The 20,792-nt window shown below is 48.1% G+C and overlaps 2 protein-coding genes across 8 annotated transcripts in view; both read left to right on the top strand.

The window, feature by feature from the left end:
- Positions 1–5,180: 5,180 nt before the first annotated feature.
- On the top strand, positions 5,181–8,507 carry LSM10 (LSM10, U7 small nuclear RNA associated). Of its 3 annotated transcripts, none has more exons than XM_016147231.2 (2): positions 5,181–5,290; positions 6,837–8,507. In XM_016147231.2, exon 2 carries the CDS (start codon positions 6,856–6,858, stop codon positions 7,225–7,227), a length of 372 nt encoding a protein of 123 aa, XP_016002717.1. In that variant the 5' UTR covers positions 5,181–5,290; positions 6,837–6,855; the 3' UTR covers positions 7,228–8,507. The 3 variants fall into 3 exon arrangements, with proteins under 3 accessions (XP_016002717.1, XP_016002714.1, XP_036087697.1); XM_016147228.2 differs by having other exon boundaries at positions 5,290–5,423; XM_036231804.1 differs by lacking the exon at positions 5,181–5,290 and adding an exon at positions 6,218–6,360.
- Positions 8,508–12,805: 4,298 nt separating this feature from the next.
- Positions 12,806–20,792, top strand: part of STK40 (serine/threonine kinase 40) — a 39,231-nt gene continuing 31,244 nt past the window's right edge. Inside the window, exons 1-2 of one of the 5 annotated variants that reach the window (XM_036231794.1) lie at positions 12,806–12,907; positions 13,268–13,399. In XM_036231794.1, coding sequence (XP_036087687.1) covers positions 13,312–13,399 — 88 coding nt within the window. In that variant the 5' untranslated portion in view covers positions 12,806–12,907; positions 13,268–13,311. Of the gene's footprint in view, positions 12,908–13,218; positions 13,400–14,418; positions 14,581–20,792 lie in introns of those variants that run through there. The other 4 variants (XM_036231783.1, XM_016147221.2, XM_016147224.2 and 1 more) reach the window with 4 other exon arrangements.

Raw genomic sequence — 20,792 nt, 5'->3', positions numbered from 1 at the left:
TCCCTCCCTCCCCCGTTTCTCTCTTTCTCTCTCCCTCCCTCCCTCCCTGCATTCTTTTTGTTTAGGGCCAGTGGTGCTCTGCTAACAAAAGTAACATCACCTTCTCTGTTCCCAGAACTACATGAAACCCCAATTGCATTAGCCTTGTGAGGCCACACCATTAACATGGCCCAAGAAGAGCTGAGAGGCAGAACGCAGGACTCTCAAGTCCTGGACGTGCACATTTGCCTCCAATTACTCTGCCCTCCTTTCTCTTTATGAAACTCCCTGACTTCCTTTTGAGACACTGGGGCCAGCGTTTTTCAGGTTTTCAAGGGGAAGTCATAGTGTTAAGCCAATGCTATGTGTGTGACTCAGGTACTCTGAATATCTTAAAGACCTCTCAGCATTGGTTACGATTGAGAATACTTATTTTGTCTGCTGCCCCTCATCTCTCCCCTCTCCCTCAGCATATCTTTTATCTATACCCTTCCTCCCCTCAATCGCACCCAGCCTTCTTTCTGCACCTCAGAATTTATCCAAATGTCTGTTGCAGCTCTCTGCTCCTATGCAAGCCGCCCTCACCCACCTCCTTGGCCTCTGCTTCTCCAGGGACTCCTTCCCTTCATCTTAATTCATCCGGCCGCTCATACATTTTTCTCCGTTCTCTCACCAGCACTCCGGCCTCCCCTGCTGCCAATCCTTCCCTCCCTCCTCCACCCCTGTAGTTCTTAGCACTACACACATCCCAATTCTCACGCCTCCAGGGCCTGGCTTTGCTAAGTCCAACAGCCTTTTCTCCTCCCCAGTCTCTCTGGCTTTTTGAAGGCCCTTGGCCCTGCCAAATATCCTTGTCCTCCTAAAACTTTCTCACCCTTGGACCCTGGTGACCCTAATCACACTACTTTCCAACTACACTTCCCCCACACACACACCTCCCTCAGTGGTCAAGGTTTTCCCCGTACGATGCAGGTGGTGGTGTAGCCATTTTTAAGACTGTCAAAATGACCAGGTCATTTGCAGTATGAGCTTTATTTCATCCCTGGCTTTTTTCACTCCTCACCCTACCTCTTACTCAGACTCCCCTGATGACCAAATGTTTTACATGCCTCTCAGTGCTTAGTTTGCATCCTTCTGCAAATTATTTGCATCACTTTTTTTTTACTTCCGATTATTACTACTGACCCACAGATCTCTGTGTTCCCCCCTCACCTGGTCTGCAGCTCCCTTTCTCTGAGGTGTCCCACATCACCTCACACTTCAGTGTTGGTAACACTGACGTTATTTTTATTTAGTACATTCACTTCCCTTTCAAAAGGCATGAAGGAATTTAAATTAAATGTAATACAAAACAGGACAGTCGTCCATTGAAAAGAACCGGTAGCGATGGGTAGAAGTTACCGAAACCTTTCTAATAATGGAGTCAGTTGCCTGACAAGTGAGTTGCTGGTCACTGGAAGTGGTCAGTTAGGGGAGCGTCTGCAGGTGCTGTGGAGGGGATTTGGACACTGGGTGGTAAGTTGAAGCAGGTGACCTAGGAATCACCCTGACTCTCAGGATTCTCTGATCCCCTGACAACTGGGAACAGAAGCACAACGGCTCTTTTAAACGGAACAGAAATTCAAGACTGCCGAAATGAACATAATTTGAGTGGGTCTTCTGGTCCGGGTGGTTGGTCACAAAAAATTGAAACCAATTCTGGCTACTTAAGTAGTGAAGGAATTTACTGAAAGGGGATCAGGCAGCTCAGAGTTGTCTGGAAGACTGGAAAACCACGAGAACATGGTCAGGGACAGGGAGGTTAGGCCGCACCCCCAGGACAAGGCGCTGGATGACGCAGACATGAGGATGCAGCCCAAACGGTCCCTGCTGGTTTGTGTCACACGCTCCAGGTTTAAAGTCTGAAAATGCCTGAGTTTAGGTCACACCCCAGAGCTGACAAGGATCAGAGACAATATCTGATTCTTTAAATCATCCGTAGTGGGAACCACAATCCCACCTGCTACCAAAACTCATAGGATGTCAGATTTCCCCAAACATGCAGAAAGGAGTCCAGTAGCTGAGTGGCCAAAAAATGAGATCTCCTCCCCAGGAATGACACCCCTTCCCACCCCAGCCCTCTTATTCCTTTCAATGTGCCACCATCTCTCTGGATACCCAGTTAAAATTTAAATCACCGGTTCCTCCTCCTCCTACCCATACTACAGACTTAATCAGCCTCCAAGGATTCTGATTAACTGTTTTCAGGGTCTTTAACACTCATCGCATTCTTTCCATTCCCACTGCCACCATCTTCACTGAAATCCCTATCACCTGCCCGCATTCAAAAAACCAGTGTTCCTCATGCAACTGTGGTTTATACTGTGAAGTATTTGGGCCTCCTAAGGCTTTCTCCCTGTCGCAACACCCAGGACACTAATAGAGGTAAATTTTATATAACTATGGCGAATCTGCATGCAACAAGCAAACATACAGCAAGCAATAGGGGTCAGAGGAGAGACATTACTCCCAATTGAGGCAATCAGTGAAGATTTCAGAAAGGTACAGCAGCTGAGCCCAGCTTCGAAGGAAGGGATTGGATTTAACATCCAAAGATAAACAAGCGAGGACTCGAGGCAGATGGAGCAGGATAGCAAAGGCAGAGCCAAAAGTGTAGAGCTTGTCTTGGGTTTGCCGAGTGGCTGAGTCTGACTAGAGAGTAGGGCAGTGGGTCTCAAATTTTAGTGTGCATTGGTAGATGTACAGATTTCCAGTCTCCACGTCTGATTCTGTAGGTCTGGGGTTGCATTTAACAAGCTTTCCAAATAACAGTGAGGCAACTGGTTCACATACCACACCTGAAGAAACACTGATTGGACAGTTTGGGTAGAGAACCTGAAGGAGATCCAGCTAGAAGGTAGGTTGGAATCAAATCATGGAGAGTCATTAATGTCAGCACCGGAACTTTTATTCTGCTGGTTAATTGAAAGATTTCTTAGGTAAATGAAAATCATACTCATGTACTTTGAATCTGTTGGCAAAGAATGAAAGGCCAGTAAGATGGTTTTTATAATGATCAAATGAGAGAAAGGGGGTCTCAACTAGAATGGTGGCAACCAGAATAAAGGGGCAAGCAAAGGGTGAGGGACTCACTTCGAAGACTCTGTAGGGCTCATTGACTATAACAGCTGTGGAGGAATCAAGAAATAATAGAAATTGTCAAGTTTATTTAAGCAACCACAGAAATAGAAAAATTCAGAGCAGCAACTGATTGGAGAAGGACTTGGTGAATTTTACCTGTAGACATTCTGAGTTTCAAGTACCAGTAAGATATATGGGACTAAGTAACAGGAAGATGGAAAATGGAGCTTTGTAGAGTGGTCTTGACTGGAGACCTAGACAAGGGACTCAGCATGTAGAAATAGATTGCATGGAGATAGATGTGACCAGTAGACAGCTGAGCTAGGAATATAGCCCCAGAGAAAGCACAAATGTTTGAGGGCAGGAGAATTAAGTGGGGTGAGGAGGAGAGAAAGAACAAGAAACGGAGAAGAAACCATCAGAGAAATGGGTGAAACCAAATGATACAGTGCCCCAGAAAATAAAAATGAGAAGGATGGGCGATATGGTCAAGCAATGGGAGGATCATGTAAATAAGGTCTAAGAAAGGAACTAGAACAAGATCATTAATAATCTTTGCCAGAGAAGTTAGTGGAATCTTGGGATCGGGGGCCAGATTATAGCGAGTTGAGTGAGTAGGTGAAAGTCCTTAGACTAGAGTAGCAGTTCTCAAACTTTTTGATCTCAGAATGCCTTTATAGTCTTAAAAATTATTGGAAACCCCAAAAAGCTTAATTCAGTTTAAAATAACAATAACTCATTAACATCACATGTTTTATATTCAAACTAACTATATTTTCCAAAAGAAAAAATTAAGCAAGAAGAGTGACACTGTTTTATATATTTCACAAATCTCTTTAATGTCTGTCATAATAGAAGACAGCTAGATTCTCATATCTGTTTCTGCATTTAATCCGTTCTGGTTGAAGTACATGAAAATCCAGCCTCACACAGATATGAGGTTGGAAAAGGAACCACACTTGGAGAACCACTGGTATAGAGCCCTCTCTTGAGAAGTTTGACTGTGGAAGGTAGGAAAACAAGAGTGCCTTGCATGGAGGAGAAAGACAGTTTTTATTTTTAGGATAAGAAGAGTGCAGCTGTGATCACTGCTAACAAGAGAAGGCTCTTGTGGGAGATGGAAATGAATGAGAGTGAAGGAATCAAATAAGCCTAACTCTTATTTAAGAGTTTCTCCTATGTGCCAGGTGCTGTCATACATTAATGCAAGTCGTTCAAACCTTACATGTTTTCTGAGATGGACATCTTTTTTTCTTCTAATGAGGAAATTGGGGCTGAGAGAAGATAGTTTTTCTAAAGCTATACAGAGTGACATTTAAAAAATGTAAATCAGATCATGCCACTCCTTTTGATAGCCTATCATTGCACGTCTAGTAACAGATGAGGAAACTGATACAGAAAGGATAATTTGTCTAAAGTCCTATAGTTTGCAAGGAGCACTTTTGAACCCAGACACTGTCTCCAGAAACTGCACCAAGAAATTCAAACTCCTTACCTTGGCTTACGAAGTCCTAAATGCTCTGGCTCTTGCCTTCTTCTGAGACCTCTTGTAATACCACTCTCTCCAGTCTTACTGACCTTTCCATTTTCCTAATTGTCAAGCTCATTTCCCCCAGGTCCTTTGTAAAAACTAGTCCCTCTAATGCTCCTCTCCTAGTTTTCACAAGGTTGGCTTTATGTCATTCATCTCGGCTCAAATGTCACCTTATTAGGACATCCCTGACCATCCAATTAAAGGCCAATATCACATCACCTTATTTTAACTCTCTTAAGAACTCATCATAATTGTCTCGTTTACTTATAGACACCCTCCCCCGCCCCCACCAATTAGATTTAGGAGTCATCAGGCCCGGGAGCTTATCTCTTTGGTCATCGCTATGTCCAGAGCCTGGGAAGGCGCCTGATACCTGGTGAAGGCCCAATGAATATTCGTTGAATAAATGAATGAGTGAATGACTCCAGCCAAGGAGAGAATGCAATGATGTAGGCCGGGGGTTGCAAGAGCTCGAGTCGCGGTGCTCGCGAGGCGTTCTGGGGATTGTAGTTCTGATTCGCCCCGCCCTTTCTATGCTCCGGAAGGACAGAGCAGCCCCGTCGTAGGTTGTCAATCCCGCCGCCGGAGGGAGGGCGCCCGGCTAGGTGCCCGCTAGCCTTTGCAGCGACGCGTACCGGAAAGAGGGAAACCAACGCGGTAGGTCCGGGGCCCCCGGCAGGCGGAGCGCAGGAGGCGCCCAGAACTCCAAAGAACGGCAGGAGCAGCAGAATCATTTGCTACCCGATTTGCTGAGTATAGCTCATCTACCCCAGCCGAGTCCCACGGCTCTGTGAGTAAAGGCTCGTCACCATCCCATTTTCCCGATGCTCTAACTGGCTAGAAGAAGCTGAGTGGCTTGCTCGAGGTCTGCCTCCCATGAAGAGGCAGAGCCCGTCTTAGAGCTCAGGCCTGCCTCTTTACAGTCGCTGTGCAGCCCCAAACCTCTGCTTGGGCACAAAAACCCCTGATGAAGCTTAGTGGGGTCGTTAGATGCTTCCAGCCTAGCTCCCAGGCAACCTCATCAGTGGTGTGGGCTGGCTTGCCACACTTAATACCACCCTGCTCAGCCCTGTCGAGATTCTGAGTGAAGGCTTAAAGAAAGTTCCACCACCTTCCACTCAGAGCCTGAAAATAGGGTTAGGCAAGACAAAGTTAGATTAATAAAATCAGGGCAAAGGAAAGTATGTTCAACGTGATGAGATTCTGTTAGCTTTATTTAGCCAATGATTTAATAGATGTGGAAATAGGTTCAGAGACATTAAGTTAACTTTCCTAAGTGTACAGAGTTTGTGGGTAAAGCGGAGATTCCAACCTAGATTTCTCTACTTTCAAACCTTATGTGCTTTAGAGGCACATATAAATGTGTATTATTTTCAATTAATTACCTAAATTTCTTCTTATATGGTGGCTACACCATGTAGGCAAACCAGTCATTCTCAGTGGGCCCAGGACCAGCAACTGAGAACATGTTAGAAATGCACATTCTTGGGGCCCAGCAATGTGTTTTAAGTCCTCCAAGTGATTCTGATGCACATTAATGTTTGAAAACTCTGGTGATTCATGTTAAAATGCAGATTCTTTCAGAAGGTTTGGTGAAAGACTGGAGATTCTTCATTTCTAACAAATCCCTGAGTGATGCTGAAACTGCTGGTCCATGGAGTAGCAAGGATATAAACTACACCTTAAAGCAGTGGTTCTCAAAGTTGGGTACACATTAGAATTACCTGGTGAGCATTTGAAAAAGAAGGTACCTGGGCGCCACCCCTGACCAAATGAAGTGGAATTTCTGGGGTTTGATGGCCTGGTAAAAACCCACCTAGGTGATTCTAACATACAGTGAGGATTCAAGAACCCCTGGTGTGAAGTTTGGAGTAGGGCAGCCATGGATATGAATCCCAGCACCTCCACTTATCAACTGTGTGACCTTGGGCAAGTGACTTAACCTCTCCTGGCTTGGCAGTATTTTCTTCACTTACAAAATGAGTATAAGTAATCCTTGGCTTGCAAAGTGGTGTAAGGCTTTTATGAGGTGTGTACATGAAGCACCTGGCTCCTAAGAGTGCAGCACAGACTCAGAAATTGGGGAGATGGGCAGACTTGGAGAAGTCTGTGCTCGGGATTTTGTGTTAGAACCAGGTGGACGTGAGTTGGCAACTGTACCCCCTAGCCTGCTTCAGCTCCCATCTGTGTCCTTCTCCCGTAGGCAGCCAGCAGTGTGGAAAATGGCGGTGAGCCACTCAATGAAGGAGCGGACCATCTCTGAGAACAGCCTGATCATCCTGCTACAGGGCCTCCAGGGCCAGGTAACCACTGTGGACCTGCGGGATGAGAGCGTGGCCCATGGACGCATAGACAACGTCGATGCTTTCATGAACATCCGCTTGGCCAAGGTCACCTACACGGACCGCTGGGGACATCAGGCAGAGCTGGATGACCTCTTTGTAACAGGCCGTAATGTCCGTTACGTCCACATCCCAGATGACGTGAACATCACCAAGACCATTGAGCAGCAGCTGCAGGTCATCCATCGGGTGCGCAACTTTGGCAGCAAGGGGCAAGGCCGGCGGGAGTTTCCTACCAAAAAGTATAAATGAGCCTGTTCCTTGAGCAAGCCCCGGTACCCACTCAGGTTCCTTCAGAGTTCTACTGAGCCAACTGCCTGCTATCCTTCCCTGCCCAGAACCTGGGAAGGGAGCAGGGCTAGGTGTGTGTCTGACAGACACCACCTGTCACAATTGCCTTTCACAGGGTTCCACCTCCCAGACTCACCTTGGGCCCAGAATCCTCTTTATCTGTGGCCTGGGTTTAGGTGACAATTCCCCCTTTTGATCATTTACATTTGAATCTCTGATTTACTAATTTAGGGAATCTGTCAAATAGTTTCAACCCTTTCCTAGTGAGTATTATTAAATGTGCAGGGCCTCAGCCATCCCTCCGTGTCCCCATTTCTCTTACAATTATGTTTGTTTTCTCACAAAACTAAACTTGGTTACACACAATTCTGTGCCTCATGCTTTCCATCCTGTGTCCTAGGGTGCCAGGTCTCAAACTTGCCTGCACATTGGAATCACCTGTCCCACCTTTATCTGTTTGGATTTAATTGGCATGAGGTTGGCCTGGGCATTGTATTTTTCTAAGTTTTGCACATGATACTAATACACAGAAAAGTTTGAGAAGTGTAGGAGGAGAGCCCTTCAGTCTGGCCAGGTAGAAAGTGGCTTTTCTGTTCAAATTGCCTGTTGAGGAGGCTGTTAGTCCAATTGCTTTTCCTGAGGTGGAGAGGTTGCAGTAATCCTGGGTCCTCCCCTCAAGTGTGGGAAATCCTCAAATAGCAGGAAAATCAGGCTTTAATTGTGAGAGACATTGGGTCCTCAGGGAAGAAGGGATTCTAAGGGTTAGAACCCAAGTCCTATTGTTGCTGCCTTAGAGCCACACCAGCCCTGCCACAGGCAAATTACCATTTCAGTAAAAGCAGCCCCATCCTGTGGAACCAGAGGGTTGGCCTTCATCAAACGAACATCCACAGAGCAGCTGCTCTGTGCCAGGCCTTCTACTGCAGCACTCCCCAAACTTTTTGGCAACAGGGACCGGTGCTTCTATGAGAATCTAATGCCTGCTGATCTGAGGTGGAGCTGGGGTGATGATGCTAACGCTGGGGAGCGGCTGCAAATACTGATGAGGCTTCATTCACTCTCCACTGCTCACCTCCTGCTGTGCCACCCAGTTCCTAACAGGCCATGGACCATGCAGCCCAGGGGTTGGGGACCCCTGTTCTACTGGGCACACACTGACAAGATTTAGTCCCTTCTGTAAAGGAGCTTATAATCTAGTGGAAGAGGGTCAAAAATCACAAAAATAAAATCCAGCCTGGGAACTACTGCGCCAGAGCTGTGAATAAGGCAGGGCCCTTCACTTTAAGATGCTGCCATTTCTTGAGAGAGGTTTGAGAGGAGTGTTCATTTGGACACTAGCAGCCCAAGGTCATTGCATTCACATTCCAGCACAGTCTTTGTTGAAGTCTTGTCCTTGGACCACCTCATCAGAACCAACCGGAATGTGTCTAGAAGAGCCACTTTCCTGGTTCCTCCTTTACCCAGATTTGAACCAGAATTGAACTTGGGACTGCATTATTAATTTAAATTTAAACTGCGGAGGAGCCTGCCATTTAAAGAACCAGGTACCCACCTGCCATGAAGCTTCTGATACTGTATTTCATCATGGCCCAGAGGTCTCAGAAGCCGCTTTAGACTCTTCTTTGCCTTCAGGAGAGAACAGTGGCTCCCAGCAGGGAGAAAAACACTCCTCTAAGTTTCCAGGTCCCTCTGACAGCTTGAGTTAAGGGAAGCAACACCATGAGGTGACTGCTGATGAGAGAGGACAGCAGACAGAGAAGGGAAGTCCTCACTAGAAATGTCCACACAGCAAGTGGGGAGAGAGCCACCCTGTGCCCACAGCAGCCTCCCCTGCATACATCTCCCACATGTCTGTAGTACTTCCAGCTTCAAGGGGGCTTGGATGGAGGTTTGGCCTAGGGGCGGAGGAGAGTTCTAGCTCTGAGGCTTTTAAATGATGTGCCAGGAGCTTCTACATCCTCAGCAGAGCAAAAGAGAGCCCCCAGGCCAGGGAGGGAAGCAGAAGGGCTAGCTCAGACTGCTGATGAGAGAGAGGCTCAGGACATATTCCATAAGCATCATGTGGCAGGCGCCAGGTGGGGAGGCTTTCATTCCTAGGCAAGGCACAGGGAGGATAGAAGGGAAGGGGAGGAACTAGGGCACCGGTTAGAGCACAGTGGGTAGAACACGATGACTGGTTAGAGCACAGCTAAATCTTCAAACCCCAAGACTACAGGTCTTTTGGCATCTGGTCCTGGATTGCCAGGAAAGGCTGTTAGGTGCCTGGCAAGGGATGAGGGAGCTCAGTGCCCACCAGCCTATTGCAAGCTAGAAAGCCCCTAACTGCCACCGGTCATTCATTCCACAAGTAATTCTAGTTCCAGTGCTAGCTACTGAAGGAACATAAAGATGGACAAGGGTCCCGCCCTCAAGAAGTGGACATTCTAGAGGTGGAGACTAAGAATACACAAAATAACAAAATATTTATAGACATTATGAAGAAAATAAACAGGACACAGAAAGAAAAGAGAGGTGGTTTTATTTTGGAAAATGTAGTCTGAAGAAGTGAAATTTATACCAAGAAGGAGCCTGTGACTTAAAGAGCCAAAGGAAGGCAGAGAAAACTGCCGGTGGGGAGGTCCTGAGGTAGGAAAGCTTGGAGGTTTGAGGCAATAACAATCATGCTGTAGTGACTATTGAGACAGGGGAAATGGGAGAGGAATGGGGCAAATGGTACAAATATCTTATGAGTAAGGAGTGGAGCTGGTTCCAATTTCTGGTGTGTAAGAAATATAACTTGAATTTTCTCTAACTCGCCTGAATTCATGTTTCACCTCACTCAGACAGTGTCAGAAACTTAATTGCAGTCAATTCAAAGTTACCCCCGTTTCCTAGGAATTGGTTGAATTCTAGGGCACTTCCTTTTAAGGTGCCAAAGCATGGGAAGGGTAGTCCGATCTGGTGGTCATTCAGTCCACCATCATCCACTGAGATGTCCTCATTTTGTTCAGGCCTTTTGTCATCTATCTACTCTGGCTGTATAGATCCATGAGGCTTTTGTTCTCTTGTTTTGTCATTGTCCCACTCAGGTTGCTGCTGAGTTGCCCTTCTCTGACCAGAAGACCTCCTGACCTCTCCCTCAAGTGTAGCACAAACCCTTCTCGGTACTTAGGTTTTTGCTCTACTTTTCCCATGCCAGTCAGGCACAAATTACTAGGGTCTTGGATTAGTTAGCCCAAATGCAGCACACATCTGCTTCTTCAGAGGATTTTGTTACTTCTTGCTTGGTGCCGCCCCCGCCAGCTCTGCCCCAAGAAAAAGAAGCACCATTCATTCTGCTCTCCAGTCTCTGAGACCCAGATGATACCCTCCAGCTACCAGTCTGAAAAGAAGCTTCTCTATTCTCAGGGATCACCCTCCCAAGTCAGTCTACCAGATCCCCCTATTACACAGATTTCTAAATTTGTATCTGCTCAGAAATTCTTTCCATTCCTCCCTGAAGGCTAGGCCTTTGGAATTTAGAAGCTAAAGATGAACTCTGCATTCTGTTGTATCATTTGTTTCCTGACATAAGGAATGCAGAGTAACCTAACTATCTAAGGAAAGACCAAGGGACCCCAAGGAAGAGATTTAAAAAAAAAAAAAAAGTTTTTCAAATGTCATTACCCCATTGGAGTTTGGATTTTGTGCTACTCGTATTGTAGCCTTCATTCAAGTCCACACACACACCAGTATGGGGGTCCTAGTTGATGACTGAGCTCTCAGGAGTTCTGAGTGCTCAAGTGGTATGGGATATCCCCTCCCTCCCCTCCTGTTTCTGGAGAGAAAGTACAGGAGTCCCTCTCTCATTGCTGGGAGGCGACTACCAGGGCTCTGAGGAGAGCTGGGTGGGCATGCAGCTTGAAGTTCAGATCTCCCTGGGGCCATACAAGTGCCACAGTATCTCCAACTCTCAGCTGCATGAGACTTGAAGGGACTTGAAGGAGAACATCCAGTTCAGTGAGTTTCAGTGAGTATCGAGTATCCACCCCTGGCTGAAAGATCCCTGAGGGCAGCAGGGGGTCCCTTGAGTTCTTGTCAGTGTTCCAGAAGGACCCAGAGAAACATAGTATGTGAAGGGTAACCAAGCTGGCTTGATCTCTGCTCTGGGCTGGAATTACACCAACAGTCTGGTGGTCATACTGGCTTGCTCTGCCTGACCACAAGCCCTAATGGCTATGATACAAAGCTGTGATCGATAAAAAGGGAGAAATGACTTGATGCAGGTTGTACAGGAGATGAAATGTTACCAAATGTGAGGCTTACGTGGAGGGAAAATAAGAAAAGAAGCTTTGAAGGTGAGAAGGTTGAGAACCACTGAGCCAGTCCAACTGTCATACTACAGTTGCAGAAACAAGCTGTTTCCTCAGGGGATTGGGAAAGAGGCTCTCCTCAGGTCCCATGATTAAGTTAATGGCAGAATGCCAACGTGGTCATTATAAGGAGCTACTGTTTATTGAGTCTCACTGAGTGCCAGGCCCTGTGCCAGGGCCCTGTGTGCTCCAGGAGGGCAGAGCTGTAGTCTATTTTGTCCCACTGGATCTATAGCATCTAGCACAGTGCCCTGTGTGTGTGTGTGTGTGTGTGTGTGTGTGAGAGAGAGAGAGAGAGAGAGAGAGACATAGCAGGCACTCCATAAATCTCTGTGGAATGAAGGAATCATCTCACTTCATCATTATGACAACCCTGGAGGTTTATATTAATAACCCCACTGTACAGTTGAGCAAACAGACCCAGAGAAGTTAAATGACTTGCTCAAGCTTGAAGAGCCAGTGAACAGTGGATTGAGGATTTGAACTCGGGTCTGTATGACTCAATCTCCATGATACTACACTATTATATTCTGCTTCCCAGTATCCCTGACATCACATTGATGACAGAGTAAGATGAGAGGTGCCTTGCTCATCTCAGTGGTGATACCCAGCCACTGAGTGTTGGCCTGGCACTCAAAATTTGCCATACCTAGGCCTTGGGCTTGGCCCCAAAGAGAAGCCACAAGTTAGCTAATCCAGTAAGAAGGATTTGCTAAGTTTCAGAAGCCTAAGGAAGCTCTTTAGGATTGAAGGTCTCCTCCTCTCCTTCTGTGATAGGCAGACCTGCTTATACCTTGTCAAGCAACCATCTCATGTTGTTGTGACAGGCGTCACTTTGTTATGGCAGCATGGTCTGCCAGTATACCCAGAGTTAGAGAGCCAGCAGGAGAGTATGTCATTGTGTGTGTGTGTGTGTGTGTGTGTGTGTGTGTGTGTGTGACACAGCAGTCTCAAGTTGGTGTCCTGATGACAGTTTTACGTTTTCTCTGGCTGGCACCTTTAGTTTCTATTCATTATCTGTTCTTCCTCCCTTTTTCCCTTCTTCCTCCTCCTCCCCTTCTTGTTAAAATCCTATATTTTGAATCAGCTGAGAGTCTCCTGGGGTTGGGGATGGTGGTGTCAGCTCCTAGTGATTCATCTAGCTGATAATTTAGAGCTCTGGAAAACCCAAAACTCATTCTTGTCAGAGTCAGAGCTTCCGGCATCCCTAGGCTTTTCCCTTTGTCAGAGAGGAGAGCTTGGGGGACAGGAGCCTGGCTTCTCTGTGCCTGACTTTCTGTCATCCACTTCATCAAAGCTCCTTACCTGAGGTGAGTATGAGCACTCTTACTTGCAGGTCCTGTGAGAAGCTTTTTCCACATTCACTGAATCCTTACTGTGATCTCACAAAGTGTTATCCCTATTTTGACAGCCAGGGAAGGTTCAGGAACTTACACTAGTCAATCAGCTTGTAAGAAATGCAGTAAGGAATCAAATTCAACCTTTTCGGAATCTGTCAGAGTTGTTTCAGATGACTGCCCTGCCATTATAAGCTGTGTGGCTTTGCATAGGTTACTTCCCTCTTTTTCATCTGTAAACAGACTTCTAACTTGATGTCTCTAAAATCCTTAACACTGTGTGCGGTGTGCGACATAACAGTGGGAGCTGTTTTGATTACTGTTGTTATTCAGCCCTATCAGCTCAGTGGGCACCAGGCATTCAGAGAAACAAAGAGATGGACACCGGAGGAGGCATCCAGACTCACTCACACCAACTCTCAGGTCCTGGCACCGCCTGTGTGGAAATGACAAATGTGCATACAGGTAAGTGCCTGGCCACATACCCTAGAAAAACTCAGTGGTGCACCAGGCTTTGGACATGTGCGCCCACACATGGATGCAAATGACCCAGGAGACAGCCGGAATGACAGCTGGGAGTCAGTCTTATGCAGCAAGCACCCTAGCTCACACCCGAGACAAAGGAGTGGGGCCATGGTCGCTGGTGCTGCCGCTACTGAGCCCTTATAGTTGCTTCTGAATGCCAGGGGAGGGAAGCCAGGCTCTCAGAGGGCCCCAGTGAGTCACCAGCCTGATGCAATCCCTTTAAAGGGCTCATCTGGTGCAAGAAGCTGATTCATGGAGGGCGTGGTTGCTGGAGGAGGAGAAAGAGGAGGAGAAAGGGACCGAAACTGCAACTGGAGGGGCTGAGGTTAGGTGGCTGGAATTGTTAATAGGAACTCTTCACTGTAAATCTCCCTGGTCAAGACTCTTTTACCAGAAATCTTCAGGCCGAAGCGGGATTTCTACAAAGGCAAGGGGCCCAGAGGGAAATGAATTGTGAGTGCTGCTACAGGAATTCTTGTCATTGAGTCTAACTGCCGCGCTCTCCGCACGGAACTCCAGAAACCGAGAAATGGAGATGGAGGAAGAGCCATTTTTCTGACATACACACTATAACTGGCCGATCTTCCAACCGCTAGAGACTTCTCCAAACCCAGTAGGGCGAGTGTAGGGAACGCGAGGTGCGGTGGAGTTGGGGCGAGGGCTGTGCCTCCGACCCAGCCTCTCCGCAGACATAGATAAGCGGTAAGCACCGCCCCTTTAGAGCCTCCAATCATTTCACAGATCTCAGCCCAGACCCCACCCTGAACCAATCCACAATCGCAATCTGGCCTCTTGCCTGAATGCTCCCGCCCATCGTCAAGATACCGCCCAATCCCAATGCCGTTGGGCCGTATCCACGGTGAGGGGCGGGGCTCGGGAGAGGGGCGGGGCTAAGGCTCGGGCGGGGAGGAGGGGGAGATGCGTCACTTCCGTTGTCAGGTGGCGGCGCCGCAGCCATGGAGGGAGGCGGCGGCGGCGGCGGCTCGGGAGGCTGCGCTGGGAGGCGGCGGTGAGCGGCTCCCACGCCCCCGGCCCGGCCCCGGCCCCCCGGGACGGAGCGCCGAGCAGTCCCGGCTCCGGGCTACGGACTATGGGCGAGCAGCGCTGAGCACCGGGGGAAGGTGAGGGCGGGGGTCCGGGAACCGGGCGGGGGATGCGGGTTGGCTGGGCGGGCCTCAGCAGCCTGGTGGTGGGACCAGGGTGACAGCCCGAGGCCGTCCGGCTACGACAGAAATGGCAACGGCGAGTGCCCCCTCCTCTTCTGGGGTCTGCCGTTCCCAGGCAGCGGGGGCGGGGGCTGCTGCGCGCCGGGGCTGCGGGGAGCCTTGGTCTCAGTAAAGCCCTGGGAGGTGGACACAACCAGCCTTGCCCGGAGTCGCTCGACCAGTAAGTGAAGGCACCGGCGTTTGAAGCTGCCAGGTTTCCCCCAAGAGACACCCTCCGTCTCTCCATGCTTCCCTCCTGGTCCCGAGAGTGACTGGAAAGTTAGAACGAGTCCCCAGAGAGGGCGAGCCAGGGCTTCCATCCGGTACCATCGCTGCTGGGGAATTTCGCCTCACCTGCAGCGTTCAGGTGTGGGTCAGAGCTACCTGCTTGCCAGTGCTATGTTTGGTCGGCCTTTTCCAAGGAGAGAGTCTGCTGCGGTGGTCACTGTTTCACCTGCCATGCCGGGTCAGACCCGCCCATTCCCACGCCATTTGGTCCCACCTTCCCGCCAGTAAGTGGGGGCGTTGGGATTCCCGACTCCGCGTTCTCTGCTTACCCCCCACTCCCTAGGTTTGATGCCGGGTTTGTTGGCGGAAGGAAGAGATGACAGCCGCCTTCTGTGGCAGGATAGACTTTGCTCTGTTTTAAGTCACTGGAGGAAACCGGTTGGCTTTGCTTGGTTTTGAAAGCAGTGGGGAAGAGGGTAGTCACTCTGGGCTGGGCGCATTTCCCTCTTGGCTTAGCTTTCGTGAGATAAGGAAGAGCAGAATATGTAATTGTAAGGTGAAAAGAATCCTTGTTTGTAAACAGTTCTTGCGAGCTGCTCTAATGGCCCTGCTGTGCCAGTTCTGTTGGTTAGATCTAAACGGTCTGGAGATAACCCTCACTCTTCATTCATTCATTCATTCATTCATTCCCCACATGAGAGCAGTGCCCTTGCCTAGAGAAGCAAGTACCGTATATCATACTGGTTAACACTGGGCTTTGGAGCCAGACTCTCTGAGTTCAAATTCGGGCTGGCAGCTTTGGGCACATTGTTTAACCTCTCTGTACCTCAGTGTTCTCGTCTCTAAAACAGGGTTGATAACAGAATTCTTAGGAAGATTTAAAAGGTTAACAAATGTAAAACACATAGAACCATGTCTGCCACATAATAAGCGTTCAATAAATATTAGCTATTATTATTTCAAGAAGTTCATGGTCTGGTTAAAGGAGACTGACCTGTAAACAAATAGGTGGCATGTGTTCTAAAAAAGCTAGTAGCAGCAGGAAGAGAGGGCTGTGGAAGCCCAGTGGAGAAACCTGCTAGCTCAGCCTGGGTGGCAGGAGGGTCCTGGGAAGGCTTGACGGGAGCTGTGATGCTAGAGCTGCATCTAGAAGGATGGGAAGGTTTAGCCAGGTGAAATCGAAGGGGTAAGTTCTACTTAAAGAGAGACAAGTAAACTCACTGTTTATTCCAGAAACCTCAGATTGTTCAGTACGGTGGTATGAAAGTCGACATGGTACAAGGTAAGGCAGTACAGGCTGACAAAAGAACAAACACCACATTAACAGTTTGCAACTTCATGCCAAGGGCCATGGACGAGCCAGTGAAAAAGTTTTAAGCAAAAAGTGTCAGGATTGGATCTAGCTTTAGAATTATCTCCCTCGAGTCCCAGCAGAGGAGGGAAGGAAGTGAGGAGAGACTAAAGGACTGGAGACCTCTTCAGAGGCCATTGCAGGCCTCTGAGTGAAGAGAGTTGATGCTGGGGTGGTAGAGCTTTGCTGAGAAGGCATTTATGCAACCAGTGGCAGGTGACAAGCTCCCTACATTGCTTTGGGCTTTTCTGCCTAGCACAGAAGTACTTGGTGCAGGTACCCCCTCTCTTCCTGAGTTTATAGGTTGCTTGACCAGCCAGGGAGTTAAGGCTGCCCTCTCAGAAGGCCAGTTGTAGGGGATGCTGTATATGCTCCCTTGTACATTTAATTTGACCTTTTGGGAAGACAGCAGATTGTAATGATTAAGAGCCTTCTTGGCTCTACAGTCAGACAGAACTGGGTTCTAATCCCAGCCCTCTGGTCACTAGAGATTATTTATTCTCTCCAGGCCCAGCTTTCTCATCTGTGAAATGGAGACAGTCAGAGCCCCTCCCTAGTAGAGCAGTTGTGAGGATTAAGTAAAATGTAGCAGGTTGAGCATTTAGCACACACCAAGTAAGAAATGCTTAGAAGTGTTAGCTGTCATTACAGACTACAGGAAAGAACTTCCAAGAATTAGTTGATGCAATTAGTGGCAACTAGAACTGTGTCCCATTGAGCTGTCAGAAGTATCCTGAGGGATCACAAGATCACAGAATTTTATTGTATTCTTTCCGAAAATGAAATCCGTAGGGAGTTTACCCAGTCTGTATGGGAGCCATTTAGATGATTCAGTGCGACTCTTTAAAAGAGCCATTTTTTTTAAAATAGAAGTAGGACTGCTGAGGAAAAAAATTCTATCTTAAAGTACAAGAAAGAGTATTTAGAAATTTTTTCTGCGTGTGTCCCTTTTTGGTGACCCTAGTCTAATGGCTGAATTAGTATCATCGGGAAGCGTCTCATACATTGACATGTACGGTGGCACAAAATCCAGAACTTGAATTCCACACACACAGCTCCCATGTATGGCTGGGGATGTGCTGGGTACTGGGGGCAGAAGGAGAATGGAGAGGTAGGCAGCAGGAATGGGACAGGCTCCTAACCAATGAATACTTACATGGAGTTTGACAATTTTCTCACAGAAGTCAGTACAGCTTGTGGGAACCGAGAGGAAGGAGTGATTCTCCTGGGGAATGAGGAGATTGGGGAGAACTTCGGAGAGCTCTTAAAGCTAAAAGTGGATCCTGAAAGGTGAATAGAGTTTTCTGAGGTCTTAGGAAGCCGTCTAGGCAGGGGAGCAGCATGGCACAGGCGTGGATGCATGCTGGTGTGTGTGTACTTTGGGAATCACAGAGGTTCTAACACAGGATGTGAAGGGACCTGGCTGTGGGACATGCTGGAGGGTTAAGCACCAGTGCTAAAATGCTTTACCTAATAATTCTCTTGGTGATGGGATGCTTTGTTTTAAGTGAAGGACACATTAGACCTGCATCTTCCTAGGAGTCCTCTGGCTGTGAGTAGAAGATGGACTGGGGAGAGAGTGTCTGAAGTCCCTATGAGAGGCTGTTGCAGTAATCAAAGCAAGGGCTATAGAGGGCCTGGATTAGGGGAGAGATCAGAGATGTTTGGGGGAAATCATCTAGACTCGCAGTGTTTGAAAGTGATGATTAAGGGAGGAGTAACTGTGGCAGGTGACCTCAGGGTTCCTGGTTTGGGTGACGGAATGAATGATAGTGCAGAGATGGGATGGCTTGGGAGAAGAAAATGGCCAGTGAAATCTGCCGGCTCCATTCAGGAAGCCCTGAGCACACCCTCATGGGATAGGGTCATCCGTGAAGTCAGTGGCTCCCTGTCTGGCTTTGAGCCAGGCTTCCCTCTGGTTTTGCCTGAGTCAGCGCCTGGGAGAAGGGCAGTTAGTTACCCTTCTTTCACCTTTCCTCCTGTCCAAATTTGCTCAGAGGTAAACTTCTTCAGTATTTCAGAAACTCAAAGTGGATGAGTCTGAAAAACTTCCATAATTTCTGCAGCCTTCAAGTGGCCCTAAAGAGCAGCCCTTTAGTCTAGCACTCTCCACAGATTCAGCAAGTGACACACTGGTGGGGTCTTGGACAGCAGCTACCCTCAGGGGAGAGATGGCTTTCCCAGTGTTCCCTGGAGATCTTATCTAGAAAGAGACCTTGAGATTGGATTTACTCCAGAGGCTGGGTCAGCAGACTCAGTCCCTCTTCTCAGGAAGGAGAGGTGTCAGCCAGAGGCCACAGACACTCACTCAGAACCATCAGGGAAGTGCCCTCATCCCCCCGAGTGTGGAGCTAGACCTGAATGGGATTGTGCAGTGGAGAGGGATGTGCTGGTGAGTGGAGCTTCACACAGGCCCTTTGGAAGTGGGGAGCGCTCTGCAAGATTTGTCCTTGCATTTGTGGTGTAAAGAAGGTAAAAGGGAAAGTGGCCTGAAACAAGGGCATTTCTTCCTACTCTACCTGCTCAGGTGAGCCTGTGGCTTTGAAGGTGGCCCAGCCCACAGCAGCCCTGCATATTCTCTTGGATCTATAATCAAGATCCCCAAGAGGAGAAAGGATGCTATTGTTTGCTTTGATTTACTTACTCTCTTAGAGGTGGTTCCACTTTGGCACATACATGTCTGTGTCATTCGGGGCTACATTATGTCATCATCATGTGTGTAACTTATTCAGGTTCTCCACTGATGTGCTCAGGTTATTTTCTGTCTTTTCCTCTCCAAACAAAGCTGAAGTGACTATCCATATACATGTGATCTTGCCCAGCTTAGACATCTGCAGCATAAATTTTAGAATTGGGGTTGCCACTTCAAACAGTATCTTTTTTTAAAATTATTATTATTATTATTATTATTATTATTAGGATATTTAGGCCTCCTTTTAATAAATTGAAGCAGCCTGATTTATCCCCAGCAAGGAAAAGTCATCATTTTAGGTTGAGGTCCCCTTTTCTGAGGGAGCTACAGTACAGTGGTGGTCATCCTCTTTTGACTAATGGCAGTCTGTCTTGGGAATGAGTTTAGGCTCCCCAGTATAGCAGTAGACAGGCCTGATGAATGCTGGGAAGTTGAAAGCACAGAGGAAGCAACACTGAGAAGGGCTCTTGTCATTCAGAATGAAGCTGTCCCCTCTAAATATGTTTATAGGCTGCCACTTACTTAGCAAAAGAGATGGACAAAGGATCCTTAGCCTTTAGGGAGGTTGTGACCCAAGGGACCAGCCTGGACATTGCCATGAGAGTTGACAGGAGCAGGACTGGTATGCCTGTCATTTGTCTTTGGGTTTAGGGTAGAGCTGGTGCAAGCCGTGATGAGGGAACAATAGATACTTATAGGAGGGGCTTGATTCATCCCCCCCTTGGGAGACCTTGGGACTGGCATAGCCCAAAATTCTGTAGGGCTTTTGGAACCCCACTGCTGGCATCTGCCAACTCCTGCTCCTTTTCGAAGTAGATATGGAGCTCCTGGTGTTACCATGTTTGGGGCGAGTTCCACAGGGTGTGTTCTCTTCTGACCCCTCTCCCAAGGTCATCTCTCCTGAAGTAAAAGGAAGGAAACCGGCCAACAAAGAAGGATCCCCACCACCTCCCGGGTCCTTGGCTAAGTACTCTGTAATACATACTGAATCCATCTCACATCTAAGGAACAAAGAGTGATCTCTGTTTTACCCCAGGCTCAGAGGGATTCAGTAACCTGTCCACTTTTACACAGCCAGCAAGGGCAGAGCTAGATTTCTAAGCCCACATTTGTGTGACTCTGGAGTGGATGCCATCCCATTCCTCCATTCAGGCCAGGCCCTGGCCCCAGGGAGCCCAGCCCACATGGAATCTTAGACTCATAGAGCCTAGAACTGGAAGGGACCTTGACAAAGCTGAAGCAGTCCCTTCTTTATTAGAAGAATGGAAACTGCCACTGCCTGGAGACAAGTCCCTCCCCTCCTGCTCTGTCAAGTCATTCAGCAGTTAAGGACCTAGGCTCAAAACCCAGTTCTGCCACCTGGTAACTGAGTGACCTTAAACAAGTCACTTTCTATATTCAACTCCAGTTGCTTCCTCTATAAAATGGACATAATGCTCCTTACCGCTAAAGTAGTGGTGAGGATTAGACATGAGGTGTTGTCTGTAGCAGGTTCAGCCTAGTGCCTAGCCTGCAGTTGGGACTCGGGGGCCAGCTCTAGAGAGAGGCCCAGGTGAGCTCTTTACAGCAGGTCTGCGAGTGTCCCAAAAGCCGCATCATGAGCCAGCTTCCAGGTCTCCCATTTGAATGGTCTGGTGGTTCTCCCAGCCCTTATGGACACCAGGTGGCAAACAGGAAGTTCCTTAAAGGCATGTTTGCAAGTTACCTGGGAGATCTTAAGTGTGCCAGGAGTGATGGTTTTGGCCCTCCACCCCTCACCTGATACAGTCTTGCATCAGTACACAGGCCCATACTGCATTCAGGGCACTTACACTCACACTTACACTCAGTGTCCCTTTTCTGTGGCCCAGCCTCTGC

Source organism: Rousettus aegyptiacus, unplaced genomic scaffold (genome assembly GCF_014176215.1).
Source record: "Rousettus aegyptiacus isolate mRouAeg1 unplaced genomic scaffold, mRouAeg1.p scaffold_m13_p_1, whole genome shotgun sequence".
Lineage (NCBI taxonomy): Eukaryota > Metazoa > Chordata > Mammalia > Chiroptera > Pteropodidae > Rousettus > Rousettus aegyptiacus.
Note: the sequence above shows the minus strand (reverse complement) of the source record. Positions and strands in the feature narration are given on the sequence as shown.